Source organism: Elephas maximus, chromosome 16, assembly GCF_024166365.1.
Source record: "Elephas maximus indicus isolate mEleMax1 chromosome 16, mEleMax1 primary haplotype, whole genome shotgun sequence".
Taxonomy (NCBI): Eukaryota; Metazoa; Chordata; class Mammalia; order Proboscidea; family Elephantidae; genus Elephas; species Elephas maximus.
The window spans coordinates 11,968,561-11,996,087 of record NC_064834.1 but is presented as its reverse complement, the minus strand read 5'-3'; the positions used below and the strand labels follow the sequence as shown (position 1 = coordinate 11,996,087).

Sequence of the window (27,527 nt, the reverse complement as noted above, 5' to 3'; positions counted from 1 at the left end):
GGGGTCATGTTGAAGTCACCCAGAAGGGACAGCATGGGATCCTACTTGGGTAAACAATCAAGAGAGTGAAGAGGCTGAAAAGCGTGGTATGCATTTCTTACTTGCATTGTTTCAGGGCCAGTTTCTACCCTGTCAGTTCTCTCTGTACCCCACCCCTCCCCACCCTACTTAATGACTTGTTTGTACTGGAAAGCAAACTATTAATCACAAACTGAATGGCTCTGTAACTGCCAAACAAACACAGAACAGTTCTAGGGACTGTGAAAATGCCAAACCCTTGGCAGAGGTTTGAAAACATGTTCCTTATGTATGTATTTTAGAAATGCCACCATTTTTCCTTAGGCGCAGAAGGTTCCCTTTAATTAGCAGTGAATTTCCCATTCCCCCTTTCTTCCTGAGGCATCTGTAAAGCCCCGGCCTAGTAAAAGGCAGGTCCACAGCTCTCAGTTGAGCCCTATTGATGTGCTAGTATAGTTTTAATTGTGTTGAGATTTCCTTGCCAAAGCGACACATGCAGAAGCATTTTAAAAACGTATAGGGCTTGTAACTCTTGAGCTGTCTGGAGCTCTTGAATTATGAATGCCTCTTCCACAGCTTATTCGGTTCTTCTAAATCTGTAAAATTACTTTAATAACCTGTGTGGGGGTAATGTTAATATGTTTGCTCAGTCGTGTGAATTTATTAGCATTCCTACCCCACTTCAGGGAGCTGGCTGGGCCCTTTTGATGCGAGCCCTTGGTTGCAAGAAGAGGCAAATAATGGCGGTGTTTTCTCCCCCTCCTTCTCCCTTCCACCATTAGCAAGCATTCTGTTGCACAGAGTACGTGATAAATCAACCGCAGGAGAGTCAGATTTGCCGTAACATGACATTACCTATCAGCTCGTCAGGTCTGAGTTGACTCGCAGCCTTTTGGGCTGTATATTTCTTCAAAGTCTAGCGCCAGTTTTTTAGTCAGCTCTAACTAATTTCAGAGTGGAAGGGAAACTTGACTGGAGTGCTGTTTGGGATCTGCTTTTTAATCCTGGTCTGTTTAATGTTTGCTCCTGACAGTCTAGGCCAGACATCATTTTAATGGTATGTGTGGTGATAAAGCCAATAAACTGTCAAGATGATTGATAATCTAAGCATTATAGCAATATGACTTTCCTGTTCTCCTCTGTGCTTCAGATGATGGTTTCCAAATTGAATTCCTACACTGTGTGCTGTGTGTGTATGCCTGTTGGAGGCTCCCCTAACAGCGTTTGAAGGAGGTAGCTGTGTTTAATGTAAGATTTTTAGCCCTCAGTTACCCACACAAATATATTTGCATACGTGTTGGTACCCTCTAATTTGGGAAACATTGAGAATTTATGGTTCTACCCTTGTAACAGTCCTCCAGCAATTTATTGGCGCTGGTGGAACTTTTTATTATGTCTTTATGATGTTTTTTCACCTGGCATGCATCTTAGATTCCATGTGGTTGATTCTGTTATCTGTGGTTGAAAGACATTACAGATAACAAAGTGTGCTGTATTAAAGGCAGGCTTCTGGTTTCCTTTCCTTTTCTCTTTGTTTCTTTTTTCCTTTAATTTAGCAGACATTTTTAGCATCTGGTCCTCATCTCATTAATCAGACTCGACCAGGTGTTTTAGGGTGGTGACAGTGGGAGTGCTTGGCTCCTCCGTATTGGCCCTCATGGGCCACCGTTGCTGGCTCACATCCCCACTCGTTGGTGCAATGCTAACTGGGAACAGAAAACAAAATGGCTTGAGAGGTCATACTGTGTTTGTGTGTATTTCAAACACTCAAGCATTTTTACCAGGAGGAAGGAGAAAAAACAAAGGGAATATTAAAGTCAAAATTCTTCCTTTGAGTTTAAATTCTCCCCTGGATTTGTGCTAACACACAGATGTGTGTTTTTGCAAAGCTGCGCAACAGGTACATGATATCATAATATTTAGTGTTCCACTTTTAAGGTTGTGTCTAGAAAGAACACTATACTGTACAACTGTGGATGTCTGAGGGTCACAAAATGTTAGTGCCAGAAGGGTGTCTCAGATATCTGTGATTTGCTGTGTATTCTCCCAGGTCTCATTTTATAGATGAGACCGAACCCCGAGAAGTGATGTGTCTTGATTGGTGGCAGGACTGGAACTAGCATCCATATGTCCTTATTTGAAGTCATCTATCCTTTCTACCTGGGTGGCACAAATAGTTAAGCACTCAACTACTCACTGAAGGGTTGGCTGTGTGAACCCATCCAGAGGCACCTCAGAAGAAAGGCCTGGCAGCCTGCTTCCAAAAGGTTTCACAGCCGTGAAAACCCTATGGAGTGCAGTTCCACTCTGAAATATATTGGGTTGCCATGAGTCAGAATTGACTCAATGGCAACTGGTTTTTTATCCTTTCTACAGCATTATTTTCTGTCCCCGTTTTCTCTATCTGTAAAATAAGAGAGTTGCATTAACTTTCATTGTCATTTTGACCGTAGCAGCCTATGCTTTTATGTGTGTGTGTGTGTGTGAAGAGAACTGAGGGAGGATTGGGCTGTGTACTGTGAACAGCTTCCTAAAACCATTTGGGGCCTTGTCTTTTCTCACTTTCTCCCAGTACTGAATGTGTCGGCCTCGACCCTCCATTTCCCCACTCTCCAAACTGGAACTTTCATTCCTGTCTCCCGTGGTTCACCTGGCCAAAGAGAATGTGTCATTTTTCCATAAACCAAAGGGAATATTAGGAAGAGGCTGGCACCTTAAAAAAGCTTAAACGTGTTTTATTTTACCTGTCACCTTATATTAGTATTGTAGCCACTTTAATCTAAAGCAAATCTGTGTTTTGTAGCATGATTAGGTGTACATACTGTGAGGTAGAAACAAAAGTGTTTGAACTCATAAAAAATCGAGAGAACCAATAGCATTGATACAGTCTCAAATTTACAGCTTTTAACAATGAAACGAATGAATGAGTGACAGGAAATTAGCCAAAAAGATAGCCCATGCGTTTCATCTTCAATTTTAGGTAACTGGGGAATTGTATGTACAGTCTTGATTCCCTCCTCATCTTCACGGGGTTTGTAGTCTAATCAGGGATGCAACACAGGTCTGAAATCCCTCAGAAGTGAGTCACTGTACTGTTCTTAAAGGATACGTGGTGCGGGGAAGGAGTGAAGGATGGCTGCGTGAGTTGGAAGTTGGGTAGGGATAATGTGGAGTCTGAGCGTGTGTCTGGCTTGTTGAAGATGGAAAGAGACGAGGGGCTGAGCCGCCTTGTCATGGACCCTGTGCAGATGTGCATGTCGTGTCTCAGAGGGAATCCCCATTAATCCGTTCCTGTCTGGTGTGTTGACTGCAGTGGGCTGTGTGCCCAGCCCTAGCTGGAGAAATGATGATATGATGATGACGATGATGATGGTTCATGTTAATTAAGGGTCCACTCTGATCCAGGCATAGTTATAAGCACTTTTACGTGTATTAATTTATTGAATCCTCTGTCAGTCCATTGAGGTGAGTAGGTACAGGTACTGTAACATGTTGCGGATAAGGTCAGGTAACTTGTCCAACTATATGTGGTGGGATTCAATCGTGGCCCCTCATGCTTTTTTTTTTTTTTTTTTAGTTTATTGAGGTAAAAGTCATATAACATAAAATTAACCATTTCTAAGTGAACAATTCAGTGGCATTTAGTACATTCACAGTGTTGTACAATGACCACCTCTATCCAGTTTCAAAGCATTTTCATCTTCCCAAAATAAAACTCCATATACATTAGACTGGTTTTCTCCATTTCTCCCTCCTCCCAGCCCCTGGCAATCACCAGTCTGCATTCTGTCTTTATGGATTTCCATGTTTTGGATATCTCATATAAGTGGAATCCTGCAATATGTGACCTTTTGTGTCTGGCTTCTATCACTTAGCATGCTTTTGAGGTTTATCCATATTGTAGCACGTATCAGAACGTCATTTCTCTTTGTGGATGAATAATCCATTGTATGGACGGATATATCACACTTTATCCATTTATCTGGTGGTTTTGACCCCTTACATTTAACCACTCTGCTCTCCCACCCTGGCCATGAACCAGCCCACTGCCTCAGCTTTGAGGCCTGTCCAGCTTGTTTGGGGCAGAGGGTGGATAGAATAATGAGAGTAGACTGCCTGTGTGGCTTACTGATCGTGTGACTCTGGGTAAGTCCTCCACCACTGGAGTCTGTGTTCTCCTCTGTCGCATGGAGATAGGATTGTCCTGAGTTCAAAAGAGGCACTCAGTAAATGTTTGTGTGGCAAGATATTTATTTTGAGATCTCCACTGAGCTATTTTTGTCTTTAGATTTTTCTTCAACCTACCTTTCCTTGGACCCCTTGCCCTTCTTCCCTCTCAGTCAGCTAGGGTATATGACACTTACTTTCTTCCATGAGTGATGACTTGGCCGAAAACGGAGGAAGAGGAGAGTCAGATCCTGGCTTTTGAATTTTGAAAGTTTAGGTCCAAGTAAAAGAAAAAAGGTTTGGAAGAATGCATGGCGATGTATAAGAACAGGGCTGATGCTGCATGCTGCATGGTAAAGATTTCCTAGGCTCAGGGAAGGAGAGAGAGGTGAAGGGAGAAAAGTGTGGATGCCAGTGGGTCCCTGAGAAGGGACCCCGTATCTTATACCCTGGAGTTTTGGAGCAAAACTTGTTCCCGCCATATTAGCTGTTACCATTAACTGAAGAGCACCAGGAGAGCAGGATGATCCAAGATGTCTGAACACTTGAGTATCAGAGAAGGCTTCTTGGAGGAAGAGGTGGGATTTGAGCTGAATTCTGAAAGGTGATTTGAGATTTGGATAGTGAAATCCAGCTTCCAGCTGAAAGCCTCTGTGCCCATAAAATGGTCCTAAGGTATAAACCTGGGTTTGCTCTCTTGGGCCAATTGAATGGATGATGCTGCCTGACAGCTCCTACAGGACGGAGGCAGCTGATCTGGTGGCAGGGCTAGAAGGGGAGGGGACATGGGCCATAGAGGGAGAGGGAGTCAGTGGGAGTTGAGCAACCCTGGGATGAGTAGGGCTAGCCTGGCTCCTGAAGCAGAAGAGTAGACCATCTCCCTCTGAAATAGACACACACATCCTTGAAAGTCCAGGCCACTGGTCTCTGTACCAGTTCAGACCATTGCTGCTAATTCCCTAGCTGGACTCCTGGAGGAAAAACAAGGCAGGTGAGCCTGTAGCAGAGGCCCCTCTTTCCCTGTACCCCCACTGTGTCCATACTGGCACCTACTCTGTTGACTTCTGGAGGAGATTCACCCTTTATGGGTAAAAATAAAACAGGAGGAGTGGGGAGACCAGGATGCTGGTAGCAACTGTACCACAAAACTTATTGTGAGACTGTAAGCTGCTATTTTCTTAGTGATTAAGTAAAGGATTAGACAAGACAATCTCTCAGGTGCTTTCCAAATACCACATATGACCTGCCATCACCCTGGGATATTTGGCAGGTGGGACCACATGTGTTTGTTTGCAAATACTGATGGCCGATGGGCTAGCTTGGGGAAGGCCTTGGCATTTCAATGCTGTCCTGCCCATCCCAAGCTGACAGATGTTACACGTTCACGTAACAGTTCCTGCTGTCTCCCAAGTTTTGCAAAAATAACCTATGTTTTGAACTGCGTGAACCATGGGCCAGAGGGAGAAAGTTTCCTGTAAGCTGGATAGGTCAAGGTATTTGGATTGTCATCCTTTTCCTCCCTTCCCTTAATCTAAGGCACTTACCCTTTCAAAGGAGCACTGGTGGCGCAGTGGTTAGGTGTTTGGCTCTTAACCAAAAGGTCGGCGGTTCGAACCCACCAGCTGCTCTGTGGGAGAAAGATGTGGCAGTCTGCTCCTATAAAGATTTCAGCCTAGGAAACCCTGTGGGGCTGTTCTGTTCTATCCTATAGGGTCTCTGTGAGTTGGAATCGACTGGTCTTCAGTGGGTGTGTGGTGGGTGTAAACTTTCAAACCAACTAAATCATGAGTTCCCCGTGGGAGAGAGCTGGGTTTTCTGGATTCTAGGCAAAGACAGAACTGGAACGTCATGTTAAACCCTGGCCTCTTCCTCCTCTGCTTCCCTCTGCAAACAGCTCAACCTTCGCATTTCCTCCAGCAAGCCCTGTATCCTAGCTTACTCTGAAGTCTGGAAGCTCGTCACATTCCTAAGGGGCTGGAGGGTCTGTCACGCACCTGGTTCGTGGTAGGTTCTCACTTGGCCTGAAGCAGCAGCAACAGAGACAACACATCCACCGCCTTCACTTTGTACCAGTTTGGACAAATGCATCAATACTGTTGATTTTTAAAAACTAGGCAGAGGTGGAGTGGAATGGCTCCTCAGAGCTACGACTTCCACTTTCTGTCTGTCTGACTGTGGAATAAAAGTCCACGTCATACCGGCTTCCCCCTGGTAGGGGGAATTGAAAGTGTAGGTACTGGTGATCAAGCGGAATTGGGAAATGGTTGTATATTCACAGCTGAGAGTTCTCTCTCCTTGGTTCAATTTGAACTGTATGTTTTTTTCTTTAGCTGACAGAGTATGGTTCAGCGTAGACTATTACTTTGACCATTTTGCTCCAGGAAAAGCATTAGTAATTTATAAATAAAATGCACATAAAATAGGAGAAGTCAAATATAGGTTTATTGACAACAAAGGCACCGTTAATGTAGGAAGGGTCTGGTTTGAAATTGAGTGAGTTTTTGTTCTGATTTATGTGCTGTTTGTTTTAGGAGGACTGGGAGCGAGTTGTGAGGGTTCTTGGGAACTGGCAGCTGGGTAGGAGCAGGACTGGTTTGGGTCTGAGTTACCAGAGGAAGAAAATGGGAAGGGGGAGGGAGGAAGGAGGACAAGGAGGAAGAGAAGGAGTGATTTGCATCTCTCCCTCTGTGCTTGATGGTTGTGTATTTCAGCAAGAGCCCACTGCCAGGAAATTGAGAAAGTAAGTGTGTGTGTGTGCTTTATGTCAAGCGTAGCTCATTTAAAGTATACCTGTGTGGACGTGAGGGTTTGCAGAAAACCGTTATTTATTTCTCTTGAATTTACCTTACTTGTTAAACAAAATTTGACAGATGGTTTGCAGCAAGAGTAATGAGGCCATTACATAGCCAAGCTTTATCTTCACCGTATCAGTTGTTATGTGGGAAAAGGGGTTTTCTTGGTTTGGGGGAGTTTAATCCCCTCCCAGCAGAGAGAATCAGATTTATTTAACTGGAAAATTAAGAGAATTGAAAGTTCATTTTCTGAGCCTTACCACATGGGGTAGTTGCTTGTTAAAACCTTTCGCCAGGCCCATCTGACTTGAAGGTGTTGTGAAATGCTTTATGGCACATGTGAAAAATTTGTGAACATTAAGGGTTTTCCCTTTGAGCATTAACAAACTTCAGTGTTGATTTTTGCTTCTTATCCCAGGTTCCCTTGTGTTCTCTATTTCTGTCTGTTTCTGCCTTTCTGTCCCTCTTGTGTGTGTGTTGACTTTCTCTCTTACTTTCACTGACACCACACTTTGTCATGAAGACACACGTAACATCCTTGTGGAGAGCATTCTGATTCTCAGAGTGCCTTTCTACATGTTGGAGACTGGCTGGGAACACTGGGTATTTTATATGTGTGTATTAGCTTCCCATTGGTGCCGTAACAAATTATGGTTGATCCTCATTTTTCACAGATTTCATGTTTGTGAATTTGCCTACTTGCTAAAGTTTGTGTGTAATCCCCGAATCAATACTCACAGCACTTTTTCTGTTATTAGTGGTCATGCGCAGGGCAGTGAAAAATTTTAGTCGACTGACATGCACATTCCCAGTTGAGGCTGAACAAGGCGACACTCTGCATTCTTATTTCAGTTCTCATTCTGTAAAAAGTGTCCTTTTTATGATCTATTTAGTGCTGTGGGTTTTTTTTTTGTTGTTGTTGCATTTTTGTGTTTTTTTGCTGGTTATCGCTGTTTAAGATGACCCCAAGCATAGTGCTGAAGTGCTGTCTAGTATTCCTTAGGGTAAGAAGTCTGTGATGTGCTTACAGAGGAAATGTGTATGTTAGATAAGCTTTATTCAGGCATGAGTTATAGTGCTGTTGGCATGAGTTCAGCGTTAATAAATCAACAATGTGTATTAAATAAGGTGCCTTTAAAGTAAAACACGCATAGAAAACAAAGTTAGAATTGATGAATTGATGAAAATGTTGTGACATTAGATTCTCACAGGAACCGAGCCCTGTATTTACACCAGGAGCAATGGTTCAGTATTTGTGAATTCAGTGTTCTCCGTGACTTTATAGAACATAACTACCAGGAATAACGGGAATAGACTATACCACAAACTTAGTGTCTTAAAACAACACACATTTATTGCAGTTCTGGAGGTCAGAAGTTTGAAATGAGTCTCACTGGGCTAAAATCAAGGTGTTGGCACGGCTGTGTCCTTTCTGGAGGCTCGAGAGGAGAATCCATTCCTTGCCTTTTCCAGCTTCTAGAGGCCGCCCACATTCCTTAACTCATGGCTCTGTATCACTTCAGTCTCTGCTTCTGACTTCACATCTCCTCTGACTCTGACCCTTCTGCTTCCTCCTCTCCCTGTTAAGGACCCTTATGATTACACTGGACCCACCTGGATAATCCAGGGTATTCTCCCCATCTCAAGATCCTTAATTTAATCATACCAGCAAATTCCCTTTTGGCCTGTACGCAACCCATTGCTATTGAGTCAGTTCCAACTCATAGCGACTCTATAGGACAGAGCAGAAGTGTCCCATAGGGCTTCCAAGGAGCAGCTGGTGGATTTGAACTACTGACCTTTTGGTTAGCAGCCTGAGCTCTTAACCACTGCACCACCAGGGCTCCTGGCCATGTAAGGTAACATATTTACAGGTTCCGGGGATTAGGATGTGGACATCTTCGTGGGGGTGGTCATCATTCTGCCTACCACATGGGCAAGAAGGCTTCAAGTGGTAGAAGTGGACATTTTCCTGAACTTCTGGAATCACCCTCATTTTGTCATCATAAAAGAGTGGTTATTCCTGTTTTTTGGTGTACTTTGTTCTCTAGAACATGAGCTATACAACATAGCTTCACTCCTGTCTGTGGTACAACTGATTCAAAGGCGATCCTGTTTTACCTGTTTTTTTTTTTTTTTTTTTCCCCTTCTTCCTTCTTGGCTCCCAAGAAAAGATTCTACCACTTACTCTTACTATTTTTCTCCTAAAAAATAAAATTTAACAACAACCTTCAAAATGTCACATGTTTCCCTGTCTTTGGTGTGGGAAAGACAGTGTCCTCACCTGGAGGGGCTGCAGCAGACGGTCCTTCTAGGGTCTGTTCAAGATGTGTATGAGGGTCAGAGTGGCTGTGTCTGGGTGTGGTTCTAGTGAGGGTGACCGGACCTCTCTGAGACAACACTGTAGAATTTCTATTCTGGATAACAGAAAAGTGAAGGAAGTCTTATCATTTGATGAATGAATAAACAAAACGTGGTGTACCTTGCAGTGACATATTATTCAGCTGTAAAGAGAATGCAGTACTGATACGTACCACAACGTGGATGGACCTTGAAAAGATTATCGTAAGTTAAAGACACCAGACACAGAAGGTCACAGATTGTATGATTCCATTTATATTAAATATCCAGAAGAGGTGAATGCACGGAGACAGAAAGCAGAGCAGTGGTTGCCAGGAGCTGGGGGCTTGGGGAATGGAGAGTATAACTGCTTAATAGGAACAGCGTTTCATTGTGGGGCGATGAAAATGTTTTGGAACTAGATAGGGGTGATGGCTACGCGACATTGTGAATGTAGTAAATGCTACTTACTGTAGACTTTAAAATGCTTAATTCTGGTGTGTGAATTTTGCCTCAATTAAAAAAGCAAAGCAAAGTAAAGGAAAGATCACTGTCAGTACTGAAGATAGGAGGTGAAGATCTGATTCATATATCCCCTTGCAGTAGAGGAGGAGAAAGTCCCTTTTAAGCAATAATTTTATCTAGTCACTTGGTTGTCTCATATATGTTGCATAGTCATCTTAATTCTCTTACCTGGTGATGGAGGTGGTAGTAGTGAAAAGTAATTGCTAACAAGTATATAGCGTCTGCTCTGAGACAGGCACTGTTATATCCGCTACGTGTATTAACTTGTTTAGTCCTCATCACAATCCTGTGAAGTAGGTACTATGATTGTTCTCATTTAGCAGATGGGGAAATTGAGGCAGAGTTCATAACTCATTTGAGGTCACACAGCTAGGAAGTTGCAGTCTGGCTTCAGAACCAGAGCCGCCTCCAAAATACAGTGCTGGACTGGGCGGGGTGGGGGTGCCTACTGAGAGATCATCTGTTTTGGGGCCTGCAAATTCAAAAGCCTCCATGCAGAACACATGAAAGAGTGCAGCAGCTTAGTGTGAGATAATTAGGAATGGTGGGGATGGTGTAGAGGGTTTTAAAAAATGCTGTAAAAATGCTGTTGTAGGTCAATTCAGGACATCTGGGGAGGTGGGTTCAGCCTCTTGGCCACCAGATTGCAACCTATAATTTGGTCAGACCTTCTCATTTTAAAGCGAAGGAAATGGAACACAAAGAGGTAAAACAAATCTTCTGAGTCACCCAGGCCATGGGTGGCTCCTGACTCCCAAGCCCTTGCTCTTTTTCTGACATCGCTGGATTGTTAGCACCACAGGGACAGGGGCGAAACCTTCTGTTACCTTGGACATAGAGGAGTCATTTACTAAAACTAACTGAATTGAAATGAAACTAAAATAAGGAAGGGGGGCTGTGGGAGGGTGGAGACAAGGCTGAAGCACCTGGGGCAAAGAGGACACAGGTGAGGCAGCTGGAGCTCGCGCCCTCAGGCCCTGCAAACATGGTCCAGGGCAGAGGCTGGAGGATTTCCCTCTTCTTTCTTCCCACAGCAGAAGCTGGTCAGGCAGGCAGGGTCTGAGTTGAGCATAGTCCAAGAGTGTCCCTGGGCATGGGTATATGTGGTTGGTGGAGAGGATGTATGAACGGAAATCAAAGGACTTGCATTCTGGTCCCAGCTTTGCTTCTGCCCAGTACCTTGAGCCATCATTTCTGCTCTTTCAGCCTTAGTCTCCTTGCTTGTAAATTGGAGCTTTTATAGCACTAGCCCTCTTTTCTCATGAAGTATCGGAAAGGAAATAGACTGACTAATGTGGGGAAAAGAGCTTCATAAACTGTAAAGTACTGTCCACATACAAGCTCTTACTCCCTGATGAAGAGCCTGTGAGAATAGGCGTGTGAGCGTGTGTGCACACGTGCCCTCTTGGAAAAGGTTGTGTCACAATTGAGGGTGTCCTTGTTTCAAGCCTCCCCATAATTACATGGTGGCTTATGCAGATGTTGGTGCTAGGCTTGCTGAGCAACCAGTAATTACCAAAGGAGAGAGAGCTTGTACGGTGGGTGCCCAGTTCTGCTGCCCAGGGGCCTCTGCATGAACTGCTGTAATGCGGTTTTTTATCTCCTCTGAAATGGGAAGCAAGAGGACTCAATTGCATTCGCTTGAAACACACATAGCCGGGACCTCTGCAGGGACTGGTTTATGGGGACCTCCCCTCAATCTCTACCTGTGGTGGGTAATAACTGAGGTGACCATATAATTTATCGTCCAAACTGGGGTAGTTTTGAGAATGAAAGAGGGAGCTATTAATAATTATGCTAGCAAAACAGGTATAACCCGAGACTGCCCCAGGCTGGGATGTGTGGTCACTCTAGTAATAACACCGGGCATCTTAGTCCAGTGCAAGCTCAGGATAGATTGTCTGATGGGCAGAGAGAGCCTTTGGTCTTCTCACTCTGGGTCCTCTACCTCTCTTCTTTCTAGCATCCCTTTTCCTATCTTCTCCTTCCTGAGACACCTTTCCCCTTAGTGTCTGATAAAATGGTAGCACTCACCCCACTTGGTAATTTGCATATGAAAGAAGCATCTGAAGATGTGGAGTTGGAAGACGGAGGATGCTAGTAATCAACTTGGCTTCAGAGAGGTCTCTTTACCTCCCTGAGACTTGGTTTTCTCATCTGCAGTATGGGAATAACATAGCAGGTTCAAAGGGTTGCTGTGCAGATCAAACAAAAGAATGCACATGTGCAGATCAAACAGAAGAGTTTATGAGAAAGTGATTTGTGACTAATGAAGTATTAGTACAAATGTAAATTGCTATTAAATAGATTACAGAGGAGGAGTCTGAGACATAGCAAGTCAAAGAATGAATTTATAATGGAAGAATTTCTAGCCTCAAGGGAATAGAGACATTTTTGGAGAGCTTGGTCTTTTTTGGGGCCCTCAGCTCACATCATGTAGGCATTTATCCATGTAAATAACTGACCTTGGGGTGCAAGGGGTTGTGGAGACAGATACTCAGGTTTGAATCTATCCTTTTCCTCTGTTTAGTTGTATGCCACTGGGCAATACTCTCAACTTCTTTGTCTTGGGTTCCTCACCTATATGAGGATCGGTAACCTCTAATTCTGGACTCCGGTGGTGACTATGTGAGAGAACATCTACAAAACACCTCGTACAGTGCCTGGCATACAGGGGCTCTGAAGACGTTAGGCACCCTTTCTTCTTTGTTCCCTCCCTGAAGGTCACTGGGGTAGGAAATGGGAAGCTGGTGTAGATTGCTCTAATGGAACGCTCTGTGTGGATGGCTTCTGTCTCATAAAGTTATAGTTTCATTATGGCCTCTGTAGCCATCAGATGAATAACTATTGGAAATCCTGTTCCAAGTGATTCAGAATAGAGAGCTTGGAGTTGGAGGTAAGGTGATGAATAAACAAGAAATTGGGTAGAAATTTTAGTATTTTTTCTTTTTGATCTTTTTTCTTTAATTTTGTTCCATCCGTATCTGTCCATCTAGCCATCCATCCATCATTTAAGTACTTGAGATGTGCAAATTGATAAGTGGTGTGTGTTATAGATTATATTGTGTCTTCCCAAAAGATATGTTGAAGTTGTAATCCCTGACCCCCCTGTATTTGTGAATGTGACCTTGTTTGGAAATTTTTTTTTTTTAATGGAGGTATCAGTTAAGGAGGTCATACTTGATTAGGGTGGATCCTAATCCCTTCTGAGTGGTGTCTTAAAAAAAGAACAGACCCAGAGACAGAGACACATGGGGGGAAGACACCATGTGAAGATGTATCTACAAGCCAAGGGATGCCAAGAACTTCCCTGAGCTACCAGAAACGGAAGAGACAAACAAAGATCTTTCCTAAGAATGAACAGAGAGGATATATCCTGTTGATGCCCTGAATTCAGATTTCTAGCCTCTAGTCCACCATGTGCCTATCATTTTGTCATACAGTGGTGTGCCACCGATTTTTCAAATACCAGCAGGGTCACTCTTGGCGGACAGGTTTCAGCTGAACTTCCAGACTAAGACACACTAGGAAGAAGGACCTGGTAGTCTACTTCTGAAAAAATTGGCCAGTGAAAACCTTATGAATAGCAGGGGAAGATTATCTAATACAGTGCTGGAAATTGAGCCCCTCAGTTGGAAGGCACTCAAAATACTACTGGGGAGAGCTGCCTCCTCAAACTAGAGTCGACCTTAATGATGTGGATGGAGTCAAGCTTTCGGGACCTTCATTTGCTGATGTAGCATGACTCAAAATGAGAGGAAACAGCTGCAAACATACATTAATAATCGGAACCTGGAATGTATGAAGTATGAATCTAGGAAAATTGGAAATTGTAAAAAATGAAATGGAACTCATAAACATCGATATTCTAGGCATTATTTGTGAGCTGAAATGGACTGGTATTGGCCATTCCGAATCAGACAATCATATAGTCTACTATGCCGGGAATGACAACTTGAATAGGAATGGTGTTGCATTCATCGTCAGAAAGAACATTTCAAGATCTATCCTGAAGTACAACACTGTCAGTCGTAGGATAATGTCCATACGCCTACAAGGAAGATGAGTTAGTACGGCTATTATTCAAATATACACACCAGCCACTAAGGCCAAAGACGAAGAAATTGAAGATTTTTACCAACTTCTGCAGTCTGAAACTGACCAAACATGCAATCAGGATGCATTGATACTTACTGGCTATTGGAATGTGAAAGTTGGAAACAAGGAAGTAGGATCAGAAGTTGGAAAATATGGCCTTGGTGATCGAAATGACTCTGGGGACCGCATGATAGAATTTTGCAGGACCGATGACTTCTTCATTGCAAATACCTTTTTTCAACAATATAAATGGTGACTATGTACGTGGACCTTGCCAGATGGAATACACAGGAATCAAATGGACTACATCTTTGGAAAGAGACGATGGAAAAGCTCAATATCATCAATCAGACCATGGCCAGGCCTGACTGTGGAAAAGACCACCAATTGCTCATAATGCAAGTTCAAGTTGAAGCTGAAGAAAATTAGAACAAGTCCATGAGGACCAAAGTATGACCTTGAGTATATTCCACTTGAATTTAGAGACCATCTCAAGAATAGATTTGACACATTGAACACTAATGACTGAAGACCAGACAAGTTGTGGAATGACATAAAGGACATCATACATGTAGAAAACAAGAGGTCAGTCAAAAAAGAGGAAAGAAAGAAAAGACCATAATAGATGTCAGAAGAGACTCTGATACTTCCTCTTGAATCTTGAATGTCGAGTATCTAAAGTGACTGGAAGAAATAAGGAAGTAAAAGAGCTGAACAGGAGATTTCAAAGGGTAGCTCAAGAAGATAAAGTATTATAATGACATGTGCAAAGACCTGGAGTTGAAAAACCAAAAGGGGAAGGACACTCAAGCTGAAAAAACTGAAGAAAAAAATTCAAGCCTCCAGTTGCAATAGTGAAGGATTATACGGGGAAATATGAAATGATGCAGGAAGCATCAAAAGAAGATGGAAGGGATACACAGAGTCAGTGTATTGGTCAACTTTCAACCATTTCATGAGGTAGCATATGATCAAGAACCAATGGTCCTGGAGGAAGAAGTCCAAGCTGCACTGAAGGCACTGGTGAAAAACAAGGCTCCAGGAATTGATGGAATACCAATTGAGATGTCTCAACAAACGGGTCAATGCTCGAAGCACTTATCTATGCCAAGAAATTTGGAAGGCTGCTACCTGGCCAGCTGACTGGAAAAGATCCATATTTATGCCTATTCCCAAGAAAGGTGATCCAGCCAAATGTGGAAATTATCAAACAATATCATTAACATAGCACACAAGTAAAATTTTGCTAAAGATCATTCAAAAGCAGTTGCAGCAATATATGGACAGGGAACTGCCAGAAATTCAAGCTGAATTCAGAAGAGGATGTAGAATGAAGGATATCATTGCTGATGTCAGATGGATACTGGTTGAAAGCAGAGAATACCAGTGTTTTATTGACTATGCAAAGGCATTTGATGTGTGGGTCATTAAGAAATTATGGATAACATTGTAAAGAATGGGAATTCCAGAACACTTAATTATGCTCATGAGGAACCAGTGCTTAGACCAAGAGGCAGTCGTTCAAACAGAACAAGTGGACACTGCGTGGTCTAGAGTCAAGAAAGGTGTTTGTCAGCGTTGTATTCTTTCACCATTCTTATTCAGTCTGTATGCTGAGCAAATAATCCGAGAAGCTGGACTACATGAGTAAGAACAGGGCATCAGGATTGGAGGAAGACTCGTTAACAGGCTAGAAAATGCAGATGACACAATCTTGCTTGCTGAAAGTGAAGAGAACATGAAGCACTTGCTGATGAAGGTAAAAGACTATAACCTTTGTTGGAGTTAACCTCAACAGAAAACAAAAATCCTCAAGACTGGACCAATAAACAACATCATGATAAATGGAGAAAAGATCGAAGTTGCCAAGGATTTGATTTTACTCAGATCTACAATCAGCGCCCGTGGAAGCAGCAGTCGAAAAATCAAAGGATGTGTTGCATTGTGCAAATCTGTTGCAGAAGATCTTAAGATGTTAAAAAAGCAAAAATGTTACTTTGAGGACTAAGGTGCACCTGATGCAAGCCGTGGTATTTTCAGTTGCCTCATATGCATGTGAAAGATGCGCAATGAATAAGAATTGATGCCTTTGGAGTGTGGTGTTGGCAAAGAATATTGAATATACCATGGGCTGCCAGAAGAATGAACAAATCCGTCTCGGAAGAAGTACAGCCAGCATGCTTGTTAAAAGCAAGGATGGCGAGACTTCGTCTCACATACTTTGAACATGTTATCAGGACGAATCAGTTTCTGGAGAAGGACTTCATGCTTGGTAAAGTAGAAGGTCAGTGAAAAAGAGGAAGAGCCTCAAGGAGACGGATTGGCACAGTGGCTGTAACAATGGTGTCTTAGTCATCTAGTGCTGCCATAACAGAAATACCACAAGTGGATGGCTTTAACAAAGAGAAATTTATTTTCTCACAGTCTCATAGGTTACAAGTCCAAATTCAGGGCGTGAGCCCCAGAGGAAGGCTTTCTCTCTCTTTCGACTCTGAAGGAAGGTCCGTGTCCTCAATCTTCCCCTGGTCGAGAAACTTCTCAGGTGCAGGAACCCTGTGTCCAAAGGATGCGCTCTGCTCCTGGTGCTGCTTCCTTGGTGGTGTGAGGTCTCCAAGTCCCTGCTTGCTTCCTGTTCCTTTTATCTCTTGAAAGATAAAGGTGGTGCAGGCCACATATCAGGGAAACTCCCTTTACGTTGGATCAGGGAGGTGACCTGAGTAAGGGTAGTATTATAATCCCACCTTAACATAAAATTACGATGACAAAATGGAGGACAACCACAGAATACTGGGAATCACGGCCTAATGAGGTTGATATACAAATTTTGGGGGGACATAATTCAGTCCATGACAAATGGACTCAAGCATAACAGTGATTGTGAGGATAGCACAGGACCAGACAATGTTTTGTTCTGTTGTACATAGGATCGCTGAGTCAGAACTGACTCCATGGCACCTAACAACAACAGTCTCTAGTATTGTTATATGATAAATTTCTGCTCTTTAAAGCCACCTACTTTGTGGTATTTTGTTACGTGAACCCTAGGAAGCTAAGGCAGGGAATACAGAGACATCCGAGGAGGTTAGAGCCTAGCTGATATAAAGGGCACGAGTTCTAAGGAGGTTTTAACTGTAATATGATTGAGCCTAGAGGTTCTGGGGCTTAGTAGGGATATGTATTAATCAGGACACATTTAGGTACGAATGACAGAAACCCAACTTAAATTTGCAATAGCTAGAGATTTTATTGACTCATGAAACTGGAAAGTCCAAGACTGGATACAGGTGTTTGGGTTATGATTTTACCGTTCCTCACAGCCATTGACAAACTTCCATGGCATTTCAGCATTCACATTCTCTCTCCTTCCCAATTAAATGGGAATTCTCTATATTCCCGTTTACTTGGGAAGGAGAGTGCCTTTTAGGCCTTCATTCAGCAGTTGTGATTTGTTCCCACCTCCAGGGCTGAGTCAGAATGATGGACTGAGAAGTGAGTGTGGTTTGTGAGTGCCTTTTGTATGGATATTTGGGCAGGTATGTGGGCTCTGGCCTGTCATGCCAAGTGTTCTAAAATTCTGCAACAGATTGGAGTATGCAGTTTTTGATGATCTGGGCCATTTATCTTCTTCTAGAGCATAAAATTAAAATGCTCAAGATTAAATTCAGCGTGGAGGGTTCAGAATAGGTTGGCTAATACAAACAATTGCGTCCGACTTTGTAAGGCTGGGATTGGGTTAATTGTATCTGGAAGCATTTTTTTTTTTTTTTTTTCTGTTCCTTGAGAAAAGAGCAAATGGGTACTTCACAATCTGACCCCAGACCATTTTTTCTTTCTATAGTATAACTCATTACAAACTGGCCTGGTTGGTCTCCTTACCATACCCTAAATACACTGTGTTTATGTCATTCTGGATCTAACTCACTAGAATAATCTTCTCTTTTAGGCTGTTTCTTGCCCAGCTCCAATTCATTGTTCATTGCAATGCCTTTCATAGTATCCACAGCTACAGCCTTCTCTTTTGAACTCCATGACACTTACTTTCTAAACCATTCTGGCCCTAATAATTTACTTCACAGTATGGCTTTCTTTGATTATGTTTTCTTTATGCCAGTTTGATTGTAAGCTCCTGGAGGATAGGATCTAGCCTTATAATACATTGTATTTTTCCGTCATTCTTGGCAAATACTTGTTGATTCATATTTTAAACAATGTATGGGTAGACTTCTGAGTGAGGATGGTAGATGGAACATATGAATCTTTTTGCTCTTTCCTAAAACCCCATAAAAGGGACAGCAAAGAAATTAAAAAAGGTATAAACTTACAGCGTGGCAATTACAAGAGTGGAGGCAACAGCACCAGATTTTTAAAAATTATGATAAAATATATGTAACATAAAATGACCATTGTAACCATTTTAAAGTATGTAATTCAGTGACCTTTAGTACATTCACAATGTTGTACAACCATTACCTGTATCTGGTTCCAGAATCCCCCATATATCTGTCAGTTTGTCCTGCTGTGGGGGCTTGCATGTTGCTGTAATGCTGGAAGCTATGCCACTGATAGTCGAATACCAGCAGGGTCACTCATGATGAACAGATTTCAGCTGAGCTTCCAGACTAAGATAGACTAGGAAGAAGAACCTGGCGGTCTACTTCTGAAAAGAATTAGCCAGTGAAAACCTTACAAATAGCAGTAGAACATTGTCTGATATAGTGCTGGAAGATGAGTCCCTCAGGTTGGAAGGCACTCAAGAGACGAGCAATCAGGATGCGTTGATAATTACTGGTGATTGGAATGAAAAAGTTGGAAACAAGGAAGAGAATCAGTAGTTGGAAAATATGGCCTTGGTGATAGAAACAATGAGAGATCCCATGATAAAATTTTGCAAGACCAATGACTGCTTCATTGCAAATACCTTTTTTCAACAACATAAATGGTGACTATACATGTGGGCCTCCCCGGATGAAATACACAGGAATTGAATAGACTGCATCTGTAGAAAGAAACAATGGAAAAACTCAAATCATCAGTCAGAATGACGCCAGGGGCTGACTGCAGAACAGACCATCAATTGCTTATATGCAAGTTCAAATCGAAGCTGAAGAAAATTAGAACAAGTCCATGAGAGCCAAAGAATGACCCTGAGTATATCCCCTCTGAATTTAGAGACTATCTCAAGAACAAATTTGACACATTAGTCTAACACTAATGACTGAAGACCAGATGAGCTATGGAATGCCATCAAGGACATCATACATGAAGGAAGCAAAGGTCATCAAAAGAGAGTAAAGAAAGAAAACACTAAAATGAATGTCAGAAGAGACTCTAAAACTTGCTTTTGAATGTCGAGTAGCTAAAGCAAATGGAAGAAATAGTGAAGTAAAAGAGCCGAACAGATTTCAAAGGGCAACAGCAGAAGACGTGTGTGAAGACCTGGAGTTGAGAAACCCAAAGGGAAGAACACACCTGGCATTTCTCAAGCTGAAAGAACTGAAGAAAAATTCAAGCCTCGAGTTGCAATATTGCAGGATTCTACAAGGAAGATATTAAAGGAAACAAGATGAAACAAATACACAGTCACTGTACCAAAAAGAATTGGTCAACGTTCAACTATTTCAGGAGGTAGCATATGATCAGGAACGGATGGTACTGAATGAAAAGGTCTAAGCTGTATTGGAGGCACTGGTGAAAAACAAGACTCCAGGAAGTGACAGAATTCCAATTGAGATGTTTTAGCAAACAGATGCAGCACTGGAAGTGCTCACTCGAATATGCCAAGAAATTTGGAGGACAGCTACATGGCCAACTGGCTGGAAGAGATCCATATTTATGCCTAGTCCCAAGAAAGGTGATCCAACCAAATGTGGAAATTATTGAACAATATCATTAATATCACATGCAAGTAAAATTTTGCTAAATATGATTCAAAAGCAGTTGCAACAGTGCATCGACAGGAACTGCCAAAAATTCAAGCTGAATTCAGAGGAGGACGTGGAATGAGGGATATTATTGCTGATGTTAGATGGATCCTGGCTGAAAGCATAGAATACCAGAAAGGTGTTTACCTGAGTTTTATTGACTATGCAAAGGCATTTGGCTGTGTGAATCATTAAGAAATTATGGATAACATTGTGAAGAACGGGAATTCCAGAGCACCTAATTATGCTCATGAGGAACCTGTACATAGATCTAGAGGCAGTCATTTGAACACACCAAGGGGATACTGGGTGGTTTAAAGTCAAGAAAAGTGTTCGTCAGGGTTTTATTCTTTCAGCATACTAACTCAGCCTGTATGCTGAGCAAATAATCTGAGAAACTGGATTACATGTAGAAGAACGTGGCACCAAGGTTGGTAGAATACTCATTAACAACCTGGGATATGCAGATGACACAGCCTTACCTGCCGAAAGTGAAGAGGACTTGAAGCTCTTACTGATGAAGATCAAAGACCACAGCCTTCAGTGTGGATTTCACCTCAACATAAAGAAAACAAAAATCCTCAAAACTGGACCAATAAACAACATCATGATAAATGGAGAAAAGATTGAAGTTGCCAAGGATTTCATTTTACTTGGATCCACAATCAATGGCCATGAAAGCAGCAGTCAAAAAAATAGAGGATCAGTGAAAAAGAGGAAGACCTTAAGTGAGATGGATTGACCCAGTGCCTGCAACAGTGGGCTCAAGCATAATGATTGTGAGGATGGCACAGGACTGGGCAGTGCTTCGCTCTTCCAACAGTTCCAGAATATATTTTCATCACCCCAAAAGGAAACCCTATATCCATTAAGTAGTCACTTCCCATTTTCCCCTCTTTTTAGCCCCAGGAAACTACTGTTCTGCCTTTTGTCAGTATGAATTTGCCTACTCTAGATTATTTCATATAAATGGAGTCATACAATACGTAGCCTTTTGTGTCTGACTTCTTTTACTAAGAATAATGTCTTCAGGGTTTATCTATGTTTTAGCTTGTATCAGTGCTTCAATCCTTTGTCTGGCTGAATAATATTCCATTGTATGGCACATTCCTGGTGGCACAGTGGTTAAGCACTCAGCTGTAAACTGAAAGGTTGGTGGTTTGAACCCACAAGCTGGTCCTTGGGAGAAAGATTTGGCAGTTTGCTTCTGTAAAGACTTATATCCTTGGAAACTCTGTGGGGCAGTTCTAGTTTGTCCTACAGGGCTGCTATGAATTGGAATCGACTCAGTGGCAACAGGTTTGATTTTTTTGTTTTTTTATGAATATAGCACATTTTGCCTATCCATCCATTAATTTACGGATTTTTTAAAGTAATTTTTATTGTGCTTTAAGTGAAAGTTTACAAATCAAGTCAGTCTGTCACATATAAGCTTATATACACCTTACTACATACTCCCATTTACTCTTCCCCTAATGAGTCAGCCCGCTCCCTTCTTCCAGTCTCTCCTTTTGTGACCGTTTTGCCAGTTTCTAACCCTCTCTACCCTCCCATCTCCCCTCCAGACAGGAGATGCCAAGACAGTCTCAAATGTCCACCTGATACAAGTAGCTCCCTCTTCATCAGCATCTCTCTCCAGCCCATCGTCCAGTCCCTTCCATGTCTGATGAGTAGTCTTCAGGAATGGTCCCTGTCCTGGGCCAACAGAAGGTTTGGGGACCATGACCCCCGGGATTCTTCTAGTCTCAGTCAGACCATTAAGTCTGGTCTTTTTACGAGAATTTGGGGTCTGCATCCCACTGTTCTCCTGCTCCCTCAGGAGTTCTCTGTTGTGTTCCCTGTCAGGGCAGTCATTGGTTGTGGCCGGGCACCATCTAGTTCTTCTGGTCTCAGGATGATGTAAGTCTCTAGTTCATGTGGCCCTTTCTGTCTCGGGCTCATAGTTATCGTGTGACCTTGGTATTCTTCATTCTTCTTTGATCCAGGTGGGTTGAGACCAATTGATGCATCTTAGATGGCCGCTTGTTAGCATTTAAGACCCCAGATGCCACATTTCAAAGTGGGATGCAGAATGTTTTCATAATAGAGTTTATTATGCCAATTGACTTAGAAGTCCCCTTAAGTCATAGTCCCCAAACCTCTGCCCTTGCTCCGCTGACCTTCAAAGCATTCATTTTATCCCGGAAACTTCTTTGCTTTTGGTCCAGTCCAGTTGAGCTGACCTTCCCAGTTTACAGATATTTTTGTTGTTTCTACTTTTTAGCTATTATTACTAATGCTGCTATGAACATTTTGCACAAATTTTTGCTTGAACACCTGTTTTCTATCAGGTATGGACCTAGGAGTAGAGTTGCTGGTTCATATGTTTAACTGATTGAGGAACCTGTAAACTGTTTTCTTCATTCCCCCCAATAGTGTATGAGGCTTGTACTTTCTCTACATCGTTGCCAAAATTTACTTTTATTATTATGTATTTTTTGATTATAGCTATCCTAGTGGGTGTTGTGCAGTGGTTAAGAGCTATGGCTGCTAACCAAAAGGTCACCAGTTCAAATCCACCAGGCGCTCCTCGGAAACTCTCAGTCCTGTAGGGTCACTATGAGTCAGAATCAACTTGATGGCAACAGGTTTGGTTTGGTTTGGTTTTTTTTGGTGGGTATGGAGTGGTATCTCATTGTGGTTTTGATTTGTGATTTGCATTTCCCTAATGAGTAATGATGTTGAACATATTTTGATGTGAGCAATAGCCTTTTGCAAGCTGGAAAGTAGATGAGGAAAATTGAACTCTAAGCCAGCAGGAACAAAAGCTGAGAGCCAATCTGATTTACACTGCATACTTTCCCCAAAGCCTGAGAGTTGGTGGCATAAGTGCCTCAGGAAATTGTAAGACCTGAGATGCCCTCTCCTACTTCATGTAGCCTGATCATTGTTCTTCTCTCACTTTGGCAGAAGCCTGGCGGTTTCTTCTGTGGAAAGGGTAAGCCAGAGGATCTCTTTACTTGGAAACCCCAAGCACTGTTCAAGGTGAGAGTTTACTACGAACAGTAGGGGATTAATTTAACCTTCATTATGAAACAGTCTTCTTCTCCACCCAGTGCTCTTCCCCTGCTTGGCTTATAGGACTATGGCAGCCAGACTTTTACCTCCAAAGCAGAGGTTAGGAAGACACTGACCAGCCCAAGAAGACAGCTGAAAATATTTCTTCTGGAAGTTCTTCAACTAAATAGCCTGGCCAGATCATCCTATAGTAAAGCTTCAGATGACAAGTCCCTCTAATTTTCAGAGATTTCAGTCAATATTTCATCATCTATTTGGTGGCATAATGGTTAGGAGCTATGGCTGCTAACCAGAAGGTTGGCAGTTCGAATCCACCAGGTGCTCCTTGGAAACTCTGTGGGTCAGTTCTACTCTGTCCTGTAGGGTCACTATGAGTTGACATCGACTTGACGACAACGTGTTTTATTCTTAAATATGGGCAGAAATTTAAGGATTCCCTCACTTCTGTGAAAAACCTCTAACAATGAAGATAGAGATCAGAACAAACAAGAAAGAAAGAAAGTTGGAGGAATCAGGGATGTTTCTGGGAGATGAAAACATCAAAAACAAAACAAAACAAAAAACTATTATTAATATACTTAGAGAGGAGTATATATTACAATCCCAAAACAAGAACCAACCCAAAACCAAACCCACTGCTGTCGAGTCTGTTCCGACTCATAGCGACCCTATAGTACGGGGAGAACTGCCACATAGGGTTTCCAAGGAGAACCTGGTGGATTCGAACTGCCATCCTCTTTGGGTAGCAGCTGTAGCACTTAACCACTATGCCACCAGGGTTTCCTAAAAAGAACAGGATATCATAAAAACAGAATATGCAGAGGATAAATAAAGAGCTCTTGAAGATTAAAAACATGAAGCAGAAATTTAAAATCTGCAAAGATAATTTTTCTAGAAAGTAGAGTTAAAAAAAAAAGCAAAGAGATGAAAATACAAGAAAAAGGAACAGTTCATGAGCTCCAACATTCACGTAATTGGAGTTCCAGATACAAAGGAAGAGAAAAGATAGTGAATCATTTCAAGACAATTTTCTAGAACTGAAGGAAATAACTTTTGGGGTTGAACGATTCCACCAAGTGCCAACCAAATAAAGTCACACCTACACACGTCTTAGTTATCTAGTACTGCTATAACAGAAGTATCACAAGTAGATGGCTTTAACCAACAGGGATTTATTTTCTCACAGTTTAGGAGGCTAGAAGTTTGAATATGGCTCTCTGGGAAGGCTTTCTGTCTCTGCCGGCTTTGGAGGAAGGTTCTTTTCTCTTCTGAGCTTCTGATTCTGCGCAATCTTCATGTGGCTTGATATCCCTCTTCCCCACCTCAGCTCTGCTCCCTTGTTTAATCTCTTTTATATCTTCAAAGAGATTGACTCAAGGTAAACTGTACACTAATCCTGCCTCATTAATGTAACAAAGACAACCCATTCTCAAATAGGATTATAACCACAGGCATAGAGATTAGGATTTACAACACATATTTTTGGTGTACCTAATTCAATTTGTAACAACATATAACTGTGAAATTTCAGAATACTAGGGACTGGGAAAACATGTCACACACAGAGAATCAGAGCTCTCAGAATAGAGAACTCCAGGAGAGATTTCCCCCAGGATGGTAACAAGCTCTAATGCATCTCAACATCTTGAGTGGAAACTTGGAACACTGGCTAAGAATTTGGCATTGTACTATAGGCAATTACAAAGAAAACAAAGCTAACAAAAGACAATTTTGTCTTCTGGGAAAGCAAAGCATGTGCAGGAAAGAAAAAAATGTTTTCTATATTTTACAGTCATAGCACAAGAAATAGTTACCTAGTTTTATAATATGAACACAAAATATGGCTTAATCCAGGCTACAATAGGACTATTTTTGAAAAATGGAGGGGGGATAAGAGTCTACTCGTATAGTACAGGAAGAATGAACCACAGAAGAAATGAATACATAATACCTAAAACTGGAAAATGAAGAATAATATTTGTTTGTAAATTAGAGACATGGAGGAAAATGCCAAAAAAAAAAAAAAAAAAAAAAACAGCCCAAAGAAATGGAGGAAGGGGAGATGAGAGGAAAGAAAGGAGGACTAGAGATTTGTTTTTTAAAGATGAATCTTATTGGTAATACCTTTTATTGGAAGTCGTTGCTAGTTGCCATTGAGTTGATTTTGACTCATGGCGCCCTCCTGTCTCCAGAGTAGAACTGCTTCATAGGAGTTTCAAGGCTGTGTCCTTTTGGAAGCAGATCACCAGGCCTGTTTTCTGAGGTGCCTCTGGGTGGATTTGAACTGCCAACCTTTCAGTTAGCAGTTAAGTGCTTAACCCTTTGCATCACTCAGCCTACTTTGAGTTTTTTTTTTTTGTAACAAACTGCTGGGAATTTTTGATTCTCTAGACTGTGTATGTCTAACTTTGTAAAACAAACAAAACAACCAAAACTAAAAAAATTGATTTAAATCTTGAGGGAAATATGCCATTGGGATTATGGGTATTTACTTCTGCCTCTTTTAAGTGTTTTATAGTTCCTAAATTTTATATAGGGTGTCTGCGAGTTGGAATCAACTTGATGACAATAGGTTTGGTTTTTATTTTTTAAATTTTCTATAATGAGCATTTTCCTTTTATAATTAAAAAAAAAAATTTAAGTGTGTTGATTGATGAGAATGATTGATGGGAATTCTTGATGAGTCTCCGTGGAGTAATGCTCTATTGTGACTCTATCTCAAGGGAGTTCTTCATTGCATTATAGAACTGCAGGAATCCAAAGAGAAATACGCAGAGCACCTTGGACCAGTTGACAAGTGAGAGGATGCCTCTCAGTTCTTCCCAGAACCAAGGGACTTGCTTTTTGCCCCCTTCTCACTGCCGACCTCAGTGTTGACTCGTCCCTGATGTACCCTGGCTATGAAAGGCATCCCCCCATTCCTGACTCTGGGTTGCCGTGCCAAGCTGTGTGTATTTAGCGCCTTCAGAATCTTGCCTCATAAATCAGCCTGACTCACTCCTTCACTGTGGGAATGATGTTTCTCTGCATTTCCTCCCGTATAGACCCTTGGTTTTACTGAGACTGGAAAATAACATGGAGCTACTTGGAACAAAGAGTATGCGGTCTTCTCCCCTCAGATTTCTGAGTGCTTTTATTGAAAGTGGAACCTAAAGACTGGCTTCAGAGATGGGTCCTGGGGGACAGGACCTCAAAGTCTCAAATGCTCCATTGGTTATGACACTTAGGCCCCTGGTATTTGTATCAACTTGGTTGTCTTAATTCCATCACTGTGAGGTTTTTGGGTAATAAACAGTTCAGTTTTAATCATCCTCAACAAGCATACCTATAATTTATTGAATGATGACCGTATGAGGCTGTGTTACATATATTATTTTTAAGCTTCACAATAGTCCTATGAGTAAAATACTGTATTTCACTTCTGAGAATACTGACACTTAGGTTCATTCTTTCATTGAACACATCTATTGACTACCTCCTGTGTGTACTGTGCTGGTCTCTGGGACAGTGGAGGACAGGATACCTGTGAGCCCTGCCCTCATGGTGCTTACCAGCGAAGTAAATAGACAAGTCAGCAGGTGGGTATAATATAGTATGATAAGTGCTGTGGTAGAAGTGGTTCAGGGACCTGTGGGTACAATCAAAACCAGTTGCTTTTGAATTGTTTATAACTCATAGTGACCCCATGTGTGTTAGAGTAGAACTGCGCTCCATAGGGTTTTCATGGCTGTGACTTTTCGGAAGCAGATCACCAGGCCTATATTCTGAGGCATCTCTGGGTGAACTTGAACCTTCAACCTTTTACTTAGCAGCCAAGTGTGTTTGCCATTTATCATGACATTGTTTATTGGTCTAGTTGTGAGGATTTTTGTTTTCTTCACATTCAGGCATAATCTATACTGAAGGCTGTGGTATTTGATCAGCAAGTGCTTCAAGTCATCTTCATTTCTGGCAAGCAAGGTTGTGTCAGTTGATTATTGAGTTGGTGCAACTGTGGGTGCAACAAGTGGGGACAAATAACACACACAGGGAGTCAGAGAAACCTTGATGGACAGTGGAGTTTAGTCCTGAAGGACAAAGAGTTCTCTCTCCAAAGCGGGGGGCCGGGGGGGGGGGGGAAGGACAACTGGGCATTGGGAATGGTGTGAGAGAAACTGAAGTTTCCTTTCTCCTTTCATAGATTTGTGGTAAGTGTAGTCTTAGAAAGGGTCTGCAAAGGGGGTAGGGTGGGGTATGTGTGAACCTGAGGGTCTTGACAGCCAGATTCTCCCTGTCCCCAAGCACCCACCCTACTTTGCTCTGCAGTGGGAGTTGAGTAGCCCCAGAATAAATGGAGAGGCTGATGTTCGAACTTGGTTCTCTCTGGCTTTAAAGCCAGCACTCTTCACTATATTACATTGCCTTGTTCTGGGTTTATCATTCTGAGGTATAGAGTCTTTTAAGTGCTTAGCATGTGCCCAACTTAAAAGTAGATCCAAGAGAAGTAGGACACATATTCTCTGTCCTCAGGGAGCTTACAGTCTAGATGGGCCAACAGGACTTGGACTCAGGAAAGAACAAGACACCGAACAGCACAAGGCAGTGTTTTAAAAAAAAATTTAAAGGTAAA

At 42.1% G+C, this 27,527-nt stretch overlaps 1 protein-coding gene across 8 annotated transcripts in view; it reads left to right on the top strand.

Annotated features, from left to right (window-relative positions):
* LRMDA (leucine rich melanocyte differentiation associated) overlaps positions 1-27,527 on the top strand; it is a 1,313,836-nt gene that overhangs the window by 92,094 nt on the left and 1,194,215 nt on the right. For 2 of the 8 annotated variants that reach the window (XM_049855454.1, XM_049855447.1), the window contains exon 1: positions 22,349-22,885. The exons of 2 other annotated variants lie outside the window; for them this stretch is intronic. Coding sequence is in view for 4 of the 6 variants with exons in the window: in XM_049855444.1 (XP_049711401.1) it covers positions 22,460-22,488; positions 22,811-22,885 (104 nt within the window). In the remaining 2 variants the exon portion in view is untranslated. Of the gene's footprint in view, position 1; positions 22,886-27,527 lie in introns of those variants that run through there. 4 more of the 8 variants (XM_049855444.1, XM_049855443.1, XM_049855445.1 and 1 more) reach the window with 4 other exon arrangements.